At 39.0% G+C, this 12,867-nt stretch overlaps 1 protein-coding gene across 1 annotated transcript in view; it reads right to left on the reverse strand.

Moving 5' to 3' along the window:
- Positions 1-12,867, reverse strand: part of LOC101850949 (alpha-2-macroglobulin) — a gene marked incomplete in the record, with an annotated part of 114,121 nt that overhangs the window by 73,810 nt on the left and 27,444 nt on the right. The window contains 7 exon segments of the mRNA XM_005096613.3: positions 2,256-2,486; positions 4,142-4,229; positions 5,011-5,098; positions 8,711-8,827; positions 10,245-10,296; positions 11,102-11,172; positions 11,974-12,130. Coding sequence (XP_005096670.2) covers positions 2,256-2,486; positions 4,142-4,229; positions 5,011-5,098; positions 8,711-8,827; positions 10,245-10,296; positions 11,102-11,172; positions 11,974-12,130 — 804 coding nt within the window.

Raw genomic sequence — 12,867 nt, forward strand, 5'->3', positions numbered from 1 at the left:
AATAGATCTGAGGCAGCGCTATCTACTAGTAGTAACAACTCAAAACTGCCAAAATCTGGAATACGCCCTTTCGTGTGACAGGCGACGAAATTCACTAAACCACTTTCAAAATTTCTTCAACACCTAAACATGATAAGCATTTGTATCTCACCACATGAAATTATATAGATCCATGTATGAACCATGAAGAACATAATAATATAGAACTTAGAAAATTACGTAAAAAATTCAATTCAAATAAAAAGAGGAAACAGAAAGGATTGAAAAAAAAATGTTTATGTGTTTGCGTTCGAGCATGCATACCAGCATGAGTGCATGAGCACACACGCATCTGTGTGTATGTGTGTGTGTGTGTGTGTGTGTGAGTGTGTGTGTGAGTGTGTGTGTGTGGGTGAGTGTGTGTGTGTGTAAAAGAGTGGTGATATGATCTTAAATATGAACAGTTAACAAATTTGAAACAATAAACAATACAATTATTTAAAATCTTTCTTGTAAAAGTGTGAAGTTCTTAAAATAATTCAGGATACTACAGTATTTTTTTGCAGTAAGATGATCGCTTTTGAACATAAGTACCTGGACAGAAAAGAAATACATAATAACAGTGATATATAAACTATTACAATTTCTGGAAATAGCACATTTCTTAACTTTGCAAGAAATCAACATAAGTAACAAAAGATATGTATGATCACGTAAAATGGTCTCTTCAAAGCAAATTATAAGTACGGCCACAGACAGATTGCCAAATAAAAACAAGTATTTTGTCCACAGATATATCATTAGCATTGTTATTCACTTGTATATGTGAGGCAGCGTGGTGAAATCAGGTGCTCCAAAATAATGAAAGTAAAGAAACTTACATTTTTCCGCTGTTTTGGCCATTTTAATCAAAATTTAGTTGTTTTCCTTACCACTTTCTATGTCTATTTAAGAACCCATTTTAGTGTGAATTATACTGAAAAAAATTGATTAAAGGCACAAAAAATGTAAATTGTCAGTTTTCACAGACTCTGAGGCTTTGCAAATAACCAGACTTTGGCGGCCATTTTATCACTATTTTTACCTCTGAAACCAGGCGACCCCCACCTCATTCAATCGCAAATATCTCAACATGTACTCAAGATAAATGGGTAATTCTTTTATGGAAAGCATGAGCAAGGTGAATAAACAAGCTATAAGGCAATACCAATAACTCCACAAGCCCAAAAATTCACGAGCACCTGATTCCATCGTGCCATGACACATATGACTAAAATACAGATGCAGGCGCGCACACTCGCACACTGGCACATACGCACCCACACACACCATTTTATTTTTAGAGCTTCCTGTTTCTCCATATTTCGAATCATCAGTATTATTGTTATGCACATCATAGCATTTTAACCAACTACATAATCTGGGGTTATTACTGATCCATAAGTTAGAGTATTTTTTTACATTGCAAGTTGTTAACAATAATCCTCTGCTGTTATGTTGAACTGTGTATGCAGTTATGAAAATGCATGTCGTGATTTGTATCTTAGTGTCAACATATCTGTTTGTAGTAGTTGTGGAGTTTTAACAACGTACAAGTTTGTCGAGCAGTGTGCAATATTTTTATTTTTAGAGAAGGTTTCTAGAATTTTTTTCTCGTTTATAGCATGTGCTTGCTGACCTGGAACTGGTTTTTTTTATTGTGATTCACATTGGGAATCTTGACGAGAAGAAAGAGGGCAACATGAACAAGCTTCTTATTTTCATGATCTATATATGCTGAAATGTCAAGAAGAAAAGAAGTCACATAATGTTTCCCAAGAATTATGACAAATCTTTATCTTAACTTAAAAGTGTACGTTCTCAATCTATGGATCCTCTCCAGCCAAAGGTTTACCTTCCAGACCATGCTATCTTTCCCTTTGATGGAAGGGATACTCAACTGGAAACTGACACTTTTACTTCAACTTGAGATTAACACAAAGGCCTATATGCACAACTCAAAAATAGTTTGAGAAAAGAGAAGCACATTGACACAAGAATGATCATTTAGTTCGAGAGCAAAAATTCATACAGAGAGACACAAGCAAGACAGGGAAAGAACAGAGGTCTGATCTACCAGTGGCACCCTCAAACCTCCCGCCACTATAGTACAGCAAAGGGAACAAACTCAATACACGCTGGCTAAACTACAGCAGTATCAACCACAGCAACAACAGCAGTAAATGCTACAGTAAGAACAGTAACATTGCCAATAAGAACAACAGCTCATTACTCACAAAGAATTTAGACGGGATTTCTTTTCTAAGGACCGATGATGACGAGTCAAGAATCTCAATCTTGGCATCATGTTTGTATATGTTGAGGACCTTCTCCCCAACTTCAGTCCGTCCTGTCTCGTCAGTCACAGAAGCCGTGATCTCGACCTCAATTTCATCCTTCCCTGTCGAATACTGAAGGACATAGTCCCAGTCAATGTCCTCGAACTGTGCTTTGCCACCAGGGGAAATCTGAGGAGTGATGCAAAAATTATGTCTTGTTGCCACTCAAAGGAGTAGACAAAGAATAACATAATTAGAGAACTTGAACAAACATGAGACAGGAAAAGACCAGGATAATGTTTTTTTTAAATCATCAAACCAGAGTGGTTAGTAATTGCTACAAATGTCGGTTTTAGATCAGGCACCTGAAGAAGAAGAAGCCAGTCAAAGTAAGGGAACTTTGTTTTTCCGAAATCTAAAACCCAAAAAGACAGAGAAAAAAAGGAAAGCAGCTACGACCTCTGGTCAACTTCAAAACTTTGGTCGAATCAATAACTGCGGTACAGTACCCAGGAAAACAAAAGTTCAAGTTCAAAGGGTCAATGTGAAAACTCCCTGAAATGATTGAAAGACATTTTTTTTTTTCAATTTACATTACCTAAATTCATATTCATTTCTTGTTCAAAAAATGTTTGGGCAATGTTCTTTGACACTTACAGTACCAAAGGCTCATATAATGAAAAACCCTCAAGTATCGCACCAGTTTAGAATGTTGAAGCCGTGATCAAATTTTTTTTAATTTAAAAAAAAACCTTGGCAACCCAAGAAACACGCTTTAAAAATTCATAGTGGTTCACCGTACGTCGTGTTTTAATATCATATCCATACGAAGCGGGGAACTCTGTGCCACCCCTTTCCAAAGAGGAAATTTACTCGTTAATCCAATTCATACACTTTGCATAGCTGTCTGTCAAAATCATTTTTTTGAGAAACATTGAAAGTTTCAAAAAGATCTTTGTATTCTAAAATGTGAAGAATACAACCCCAGGGGTATAAAATGACACCAGGACGTACCGATAGGGTTAACCATTTAGCTATCATATATTATAGAGCGACTTCCTTTGATATTCACTTCAGGGCAGAGCGTCCATTCATTGTTTAATAATTGTGAGGCAGCGTGGTGGAATCAGGCTCTCGTCAAAATAATCAAAGTGAAGAAACTTCCATTTTTCCGCCGGTTTTGTGAATTTTTATCAAATTTTTGTTTTTTGGCTAAGCACCTTTCATGCCCATTAAAGAACTCATTTCTGTGTGGATTTTTCTGAAAAACATTGATTAAAGGTACAAAAAATGTAAATTTTCAGTTACCATGGACTCTTAAGCTAAGGAAACAGCTAATCTTTGGTGGCCATTTTCTTACTAATTTTACCTCTGAAAACAGGTGACCCCCACCTCCTTCTTTCGCAAATATCTCGACTTGTATTCAAGATAAATGGATATTTTCTTATACAAATAAAGACAAATGAACAAGCTTTAAGATGATACCAATAACTCTACATGCCCAAAAATTGACGACAGCCTGATTCCACCACGCTGCCTCACAATTGTCTTCCCATAGAAAGATGATACCCAAAATTAGGACATTCAAGATTTTTGGTATCATCTAAAAGAGAAGGGGGGGAGAGGGGAGGAGAGGGGAGGGGAGAGAGGGGGGGGCATCTAAAAGAGAACACAACACACTGACAATAAAGTATAAAAGCATAACAGAAGAAAAAAAATACACAAAAAAATTGGTGTTCCACTTTTACACCAATTACACATAATCATTCCCTGTCAAAGTAAGATCTGAGCGCTGTCATCCTCCGTTTTTGCACAATTCTAAATAACAAGACTCTTGAACTTACTGCTTTGGCATACGTTCTTGCAAAAGTCCATCCTCGAACTTTGAGTTTGATCTCACATTTCCCTTGAACTCCTTCTCCATATGTATATCTGTAGATGGTCGAAAGAAAATAACTGTACACACTAAGGGACCACAGAACATTTTCATCACTCTCATTCGAAAATTGCGAGAGTCATTTTTGGGGCAAACTAAGAAATTCAATGGGCATATCTAAATAATTTGATCAGTTCCCCAGATATCTGTCAAAACTTTGCATTTTAATAAAAACACCCCCAAAACAAATGTTTTTAAAAACTATGTGTATTGTGTCTGTTTTGTTAGTGCAACAGTCTTGTTGGGTTCTTTTATTTTTCTCAATAAAACACCAAAAAATGACAGGCAATTATCGAATGAGTGTGACGATAAAGGAACACCAATCATTAGTATTTTCCCTCAGAGATGCATTTAATTTATTGACAAAACAGTACAACAGTTCTTTGCATTTTCATCAATTACTGAAACACCCTTAAGACTAAAATAGAAAAAAACTAATTACTATTGCTAGAGGTTGTATATTTCTAATCTCACCATGGATACAACTTTTCAACAATGAGTATGGTGCGTGTGTGTGTGTGTGTGTGTGTGTGTGTGTATGTGTGTGTGTGTGTGTGTGTGTGTATCTGTGTGTTTGTGTGTGCATGTGTGGGGTGTATGTGCATGTGTGGGATGTGTGTGTGTTTGTGCGTGCATGTGTGTGTATGTTTGTGTGTGCCTCTGTGTGTCTGTACATGCGCAAGTGTGTGTGTATGGTCGCCTCCATGTGTCAGTGTTTGTGTGTGTATATATGTGTATTCGCGTGCTTGTAAACATGTTCAACAACCATTTACTTACAAAGAAGTGACAGTGATTGTCGTGCCAAGACTTGTTCCGACCAAATAATTTGGATCGGCTGCCACATCCACAGAAAATCTAGGCAGGACTGAAAGTATACCAAAAAAAACAATGGTGGGGAGGAACAAAAGCACATTGAAAATATACAGATAGTTCACACAGCGATTTTAATTGCTGTTACAACTACATTCTTTTTCTTTCCAGTCTTCATCCTTTTCCTTTTGATTTTCGCCTTCTCCTGTATTTACCCACCAGATCTCAGAAGAAATTTTCTCGAGATTCTTCATCCCACAATGCACCTGTTTTTTTCTGAATAATGCTTACCCTACTTTCTTAATTGAAAGCCGAACAGTGACCTAAGCAAACATCTGAAGTTTCTAAAGAATTTCTGCGGGTGGCTGGCAGGTCTTCTGGTGTGGTTTGCCCCTATTTCTTAAAACACATCTGTTGTCCTGATCTCTCCTCCTTCTTTGTGGGTCTTGTTACCCTCTTGTAACACCTCTAATCTTAGGCACTTATATGACCTTCAGGTGTTGCAAGCTCCCTAAAACTCTTTCTTAAACAAAAAAATATTCCCTCAACTCAAGAGTTATTTATTTTGAATTTGGCTCTGACAGATGACCATGGCATGCGACGCTTTTCTTAAGACTTTGAATTGACAAGCTGTTTAGCCAACTTACAGTGGCCAAAATTCTGTGCATCTTTCTACTATCAAAACATCCGTATGACTTTCAATTGTCTTGGTTTCAGTACATCATGTCCCTAGATCTAACAACAGTCAAAACATCTGTCCAACTTTTATCTGTCAAGGGGCCTGTTATGTGTGCATCATTTACTTAAAACATCTAACTTTTTACATTTAAAACGGAAACAGTTACTTCTTAGAAGAGATCCCATCAATGAACAGGACCTAGGAAGAGAAAACCCAGTGAAAATCCAAAGTTATTCCTTGAGTTAATTAGTCTCAAACTAAGTGTTGAACCAGGTACATTAGGGCAAGAGGCAAGACATGTAATTCTTGCTTAGCTATATTCTCTTGTATATTCATCACCAGCAGGGCTTGGTACTATAGAGATCTAAAAAACCAAGGCAAAGTATCTGCCTTGACGTCTCAAAACGTTCCCGTTGCCACACGAAAACTGACACTTGGCCGTAATAATATTAACAATAATGAGACAACAAAGACAAAGAAGAAAAAAAGGAGGAGGATGAGGAGGATCATGACAATCATGACAATCATGATATTAATGATGATGATGATGATGATAATAATACAACAACAACAACAACAGTAACAACAACAACAATAATAATAGTAATAATAATAATAATAATAATAATAATAATCCTGGAGAAGCACTTCAGACGAAATTTTGAACCTCATTTTAAAAAAGATTTTAAACAACCATGCTCTAAACATAACCTCTACTTTTTCAAACTCAACTAAGACGATGATGATGATGATGATGATGATGATGATGATGATGATGATGATGATGATGATGATGATGATGGTGATGATGATGGTGATGATGATGATGATGAGGAGGAGGAGGAGGAGGGGGAGGAGGAGGGGGAGGAGGACGAGGGGGAGGAGGACGAGGGGGAGGAGGACGAGGGGGAGGAGGACGAGGGGGAGGAGGAGGAGGACGATGATTATGAGGAAGCATATGTGGCAAAACGTTGAGCCATTTCAATAAAACAAATTTTAAACAATTTTTATTGATATCTTTTTGTCTGAAAATCAAGTAAGACTCTCCCTCTTACTCTGCTTTTTAAACGATGATGATGATGATGATGATGATGATGATGATGATGATGATGATGATGATGATAAAGATGATAATGAGGGGGCAAAGGAGAGGAGGAGGACAGACCTTGTAACTTGCACAACACTCCATAGCATTCTCAGTACACTATGAAGCAGAGCCCCCAGTCAGAGAACCTCTTATCCCCCCACCCCCCCCACCCCTTCCTTCCCAACACATATGCTCATCGAGTAAGACTCTCCCTCTTACTCTGCTTTTTAAACAATGATGATGATGATGATGAAGATGATGATGATGATGATGATGATGATGATGATGATGATGATGATGATGATGATGATGATTTCTTTTTTTGTTTCCTTAATAAGCCTGGCGGACTCCACGAAAAAATCTTCGAGCGAGAGCGAGGCTCTTTTTCGGCTCCATTGTCAATATGCTTAGCGGCACCTCTACTCGTCCAAATAACTCCATTCGAATTGCCATTGTTCCTGGACATTCAAACATATGTTTGACATCTTCCTTTTCATGGCCGCATCTTCGGAAACATAGAAAGTTCTCATACCATCTTAAACTCCAATGATGGTCTGACCGCAGTCTCGCTAGCTCAACCTGGTCCCAGCAACATGTGATAGACTTTTGTTCCCGCTTATAGGAGTACCCAGAATACACATCTTCCAGGTGCTGGTACTTAGTTCTACATGGTGGGTCTCTGATTTCCCTCTTGATCATTGGAAAGACTCCTCTGTATGTCGTTGGTCATCTGTCTCCTTCAATCTCTCTGGCTTCATTAGCAGCTTGGTCTGCTACCTTATTTCTTTCTATTCCAACATGGCTTGGAATCCAAAGAATTATTATTGTGGCTGGCTTCACTGAACTTTCGGCGCAAATCATTCATGTCCGAGTTGTTGCCCAGCAGCCCCTTGCAGAGGGACTGACTGTCAGTCAAGATCAGCACATTGGTCCTACTGTGGCAATTGTCAGCAATAAATTGTGCAGCAGACATCATTGCCTGGCATTCCTCGTCATAAGATGATGTAAGGAATGCACTTTTAGTTTTAATAATTTCTGTTCGTGGTGGTTCATCATTCATTATCACCACTGCTGCTGCTCCACCTTCGCGGTATCCTGCGACAGCCGATTCATCGGTGAAAATTGTCACATCCGCACTAACCTCTTTGATCACATCCTCAGCTGTTTCACGTGCCGTTACAGGATCATCACCTTTTCCTTTTACTCCTCTCAGTTCTGTCCGAATTTCGATTTCGCCATGGGTCTCCCATGGACAAGCTCTCACCATATTGATCGGCCATCGATTCTCTGCTTCAGGGGGGAGGTGGTCTGCTAGATCGGTGCCCATCCGAAACCAACTTTTCCTGCGGTTTTTAGGCTTGACTGCTTGATCAAGGGCTTTCTTTCTAAGATGGTTGTCTGGTAATCTCTTAGCCATCTCTATAGACTTGAGGCATGTTCTTTTTGTATAGGTGGTGCAGTGCTCAGTTCTGGTCTCATAGCGCAGCGCTTCTGTAGGTGTTGTTTTCAGCTGACCTGATACAAGTCGGAGGGCTTTGTTTTGTATTCTGTCCAGGGTTTTTGCACTAGTCTCACTGAGCCAAGGCTGCCACGCTGGGGCAGCATAATCCATCTTGCTTTTCACAAACATCTGAAATACTTTCTGGAGCGACTCCTTACCCCAGCTCCATTTTGAGTTGCTGACAGCACCGGTAACCTTCATTTTTGAGGTTGCACTTTTGGTGATGATGATGATGATGATGATGATGATGATGATGATGATGATGATGATGATGATGATGATGATGATGATGATGATCCCCTCCCTCCCCTTCCTTCCCAAGACATATATTAACCCAGCCAGACCCTCGAACATCTCTCTCTCCTTCTAAAACCACAGGAGCATGTTCACCCAAACTCACCAAATTCCTCCACTTTAAAAGATGTAGAGTATGACATTTCAAATTCATCAGTGACATGGATCTTCCAATCGCCCAGAACAGGAAACTTGCCCAGGTGAAAAGTTTTCTCTACCACTCCTGAAAGAGGTAATGATAAAGGCAAATAAACAAAAAAATTAAATTCACAAAACTAACTAACTAACCAGCATTACATCAGAGCGTTAACAGTGCAACTGAAACATTACATGCGCTGGGAATACGTACAGTAAAAATTGTCAAAGATAACCACCTGCTGTTGAGGAGAAAAGTGCTTGTCTTAAAGACAGGTATACAGCTTGGGCAGGACTGATGAATAATATGAAGAAAACAAAGCATTCCCTTCGGAGGTCCCATCAAAGGCGGCCGCAAGCTCAGGACTGCTGTCAGGCCCATTAAATTAATTTCTTTTTTCTTTTGAAGGGAGGAGGGAAAGGCAAGTTTTATGGCCGCTGTGAGTGTTAAATTTTATAGTGTTTCAGGTGAAGAAAATGGTGTGCTAATGGAAAAGCAAAAAATGTGCCAGGCAATGAAGACCGAGTGCGGTGGTTAAACAAATAAATCAGTGGCCACCACTTAGAGAATGTCAGTGAGTGACGCTTCTGTCACAACTACATGTTGACGTTTGTTGTTACTGACTGGGATAACAGAGCATCCACTCATCTCACTTCTGATTTGTGTATGGTCAGATGACAAGGAACTATTGCATCATACTGGTTCCCACGCCTCACTCATCAGCAGCTGAAAATTTGATACCGACTGATAAGCTTAGGTAAACAGTGGGAGGGAGCAATAATCTGGTGCCGATCAGCAAGTGCTTCATTCATAGGAGGGGCTGGCAATTATGACTGGTGAATGAATCAAAACTGCTCGTCCACAGCATCAGGAGCCAATATACAATCTATGGCAACGAGTTGGGCAACAAGAGATTTGCGTGGCCATCTTGGACTGTTTTTGGGGGTTTGTTACTTGATGAAATATATAGCAGCTGCAGACATGTTGGACAGACTGTCGTCTCATGCAGTACCATGTAGTGATGATGATGATGATGATGATGATGATGATGATGATGATGATGATGATGATGAAACACAAGGAGAGAAGTGGAAAGTGGGTTCTACAGGTGGTTGTCTTGGACAGGTAGCTATCTGAGCAAGTCCAACAATATATACCTATGACATATCATCATTAAAACCTTGTGACAAAATGAAGAGTAAAGATCTTTCATCTAAAAGGTCATGACATTAACTAAAAGCTTAAAATACCTTCAAGCCTCTCAATGATGGAAACATGAGTCTAAAGACTTGTATTGAAATGGAAATGGTAAAATTTCATTAGTCCTCTCAGCAGGTGTTACAGCGTATGAATCACACAAGAGAAAATGTCGTCAAAAACATACCAATGGCTGTGATTACACAAAAAGCTAAAAATATTTATTTATAGTCTGACTTGAAGGTTAAAATCGGCTCAAATAACTGTGACAACAATGAGATATGTTTTTAAAACTCTTTCCACTTACCTGAACGCGACGATATGTTGTAAAACTGCTCAATCTTATTGTCTAAGGCATTCTGAAAGAGATACATTAAACCACATGAGTACTGTACAGCCAGAAAGGAATTTGAACATAAAAAGAAAAAAGAGAGACATTCATTAAAATTTCTAAAAGACCAAAAATATAAGCAGCTAATAATTCGGCCCACAAGATGAGAGACATGCTAAACAGGAAGACAAAAGAGGTTATACAATAATGATGATAAAAACAAACATGATCAGTCTCAACAGAAACAATAAAAAAAGGTTTAAAGAAATGGAAAAGCACACCTAACTTAATCTTTTTGAACCCGATAAGACCAACATTTTGTCCGAAGCCAAAGGTCTCTGTACCTCAAATGCCCCATATTACATTGGTACACGTATGCCACTACTACTTCTAACCCAACTGTTCGCGCAAGCCAATAAAAAAATCAGGAACCCTGGAGAACTAGCACCATCAGGGTCATGACGTTAAAGAGTTCAAAGGGTTAACTCAATAATCCTGAATGGACGACGTTAACGTCCAGTGAAACTCGCCTAACCCCGCAGAGGAAAGTCCCAGCATCCGATCAGATCGCAGATTGCATGATGCATTACTGCAAATGCAATCTCTAACAAATCGGAGTAGATTTATTATTTTGACTTGGATGTGTTAGATAAATATAATATAAACTACTCCTTCTTTCATTTTTGACACAGTTTCAGCCGTTTTATGAAAATTTTACATGAATACCCCTTAACGTATTTCATTAGATCTTGAAAAAAATAATGTCAAAACATGGAAAAAAATTCCTTGGTTAAAGGGTGAAATCTCATTCACAGCAGGAACAACAAACTTACAATAATTGTGACGGTCAGTGGTCTATAAGTGGGCTTTAGGGTCTTATCCACATTGAGCACTCGGAACTTCACTGGAAGAGAAAAGGTAGGAGAATAAATTAGGGTCAAGACGTAAAAATCAATGTTTTGAGGGGTTTTTTTTCCACTTTTAAAGTTAACACATTATTTAGACACTAAAAGACCATTTTGACAGTGGGCCTCCTCACCTTGAAAAAGCAGATATAAACTAATTCCTGTCCAAATAAGAAAAGATAGGGGCAGTACATACTGGTGAGACAAAGGGGCTACATCTAAGTAGGAATAAGCAGGTCATCAAAGTAGCAATTGGTAGTACTGTGGAACAATGAGCTATAAGTATCTGCTATCTTTAGAATGGTAGAAGAGGGATTCAAAAGACAACAGAGGTTGGGAAGGATAAGGGAAAAGGGGGAGGAGATGGAAAGAAAATAAGGATGAGGAGTGTATAGAAAGGTTAGAGAGAAAAAAGAGGAGGATGAAACTGAGACAGGGGTAGGAAAAGGGAAATTTGGGGAGGGGGGGGGGAGACAGATCAGCAGATACAAAAAAAACAACAACAACTTAAGCCAAGATCCCAAAATCAGACATCCAGCACCAAAGTCCAACATAAAATAAGGAGGATTAAAAGTCATAACAGTCAGCTGTTTGTTTTATTTATATGAGTAAAAAGAAGCACATCGACACAATACTGGTCATTTAGTACCGGTCGGGGGGGGGGGGTACGACAGACAGACGGTCCAAGAGGGAACACTTGGGAAAATAAAGAAGTAGGACCTACCAGAAGAAGCGCCCCCCAAACACCCGCTCACAGCATGCTGAAGAGTGAGTGGGGATAATAACGGTACACAACTTACCAGTCTGACCAGGCTTGTAAATGTTCTTGTCCGTCTGCACCAGGACCACGGACGTGTTGCCGTTGATGATAAGGGTCTCCGTCTTCTTAAACGTTTCACCCCCACTGCACTCGAATGTCGCACGTAGATACGAACGAGAATCCAACAGCTCCGGCAACTGCACAGGTGAGAGAAGAAACAAAAACAATATTACTAAGTTTGAATATAAGATAAGATAGACAAGATAAGATAAGATAATATATACTTTAACATCCCAGAGGGAAATGTCAGCTTTGCAATGTATCGGATCTAAACCCGTTTGGGGTATTATTTATGCGTCAACATGAAACTTACTTACGGTAGGCTTACTCAAATATAGGTTATACAGTATACAGATATCCTGTCTTCCCCAACATATGACAAGCTTTATCAACCGAAGAAAGTGTTGACCGAATCAGCACTATGGCAATGAATTTGAGTGATTAAAAATAGATTAGGCTAGAGTAGCTAAGCTTTTGGTGGACACCATCGGGTGCTGAAGGCGAATTATGTCAAGGAGCCTGTATATGAGGAATGAAAAAAAGATTGTATCTGTTAACCCTATCCGTATGCACTGGGGTCATTTTGTACCCCCGGGATTGTATTCTTCACATTTTAGAATACTTCAAGTATGAAGATCTCTTTGAAACTTTCAGTATTTCTCAAAAAATCAATTTGACAGACTACTATGCAAAGCGTAAGGATTGGATTAACGAGTAAATTTCCTCTTTGGAAAGTGGAGGCACAGAGTTCCCCACGTCGTATGGATACGATAGTAAAACACGACGTACGGATAGGGTTAAACAATCCTTTAAAATAGAGAAGATATTTAAGAGATGTGACACCTATTCAAGGTCCACCAGCAATACGGGAGGG

The sequence above is a fragment of the Aplysia californica genome, unplaced genomic scaffold (assembly GCF_000002075.1).
Source record: "Aplysia californica isolate F4 #8 unplaced genomic scaffold, AplCal3.0 scaffold00133, whole genome shotgun sequence".
In the NCBI taxonomy this organism is placed as follows: domain Eukaryota; kingdom Metazoa; phylum Mollusca; class Gastropoda; order Aplysiida; family Aplysiidae; genus Aplysia; species Aplysia californica.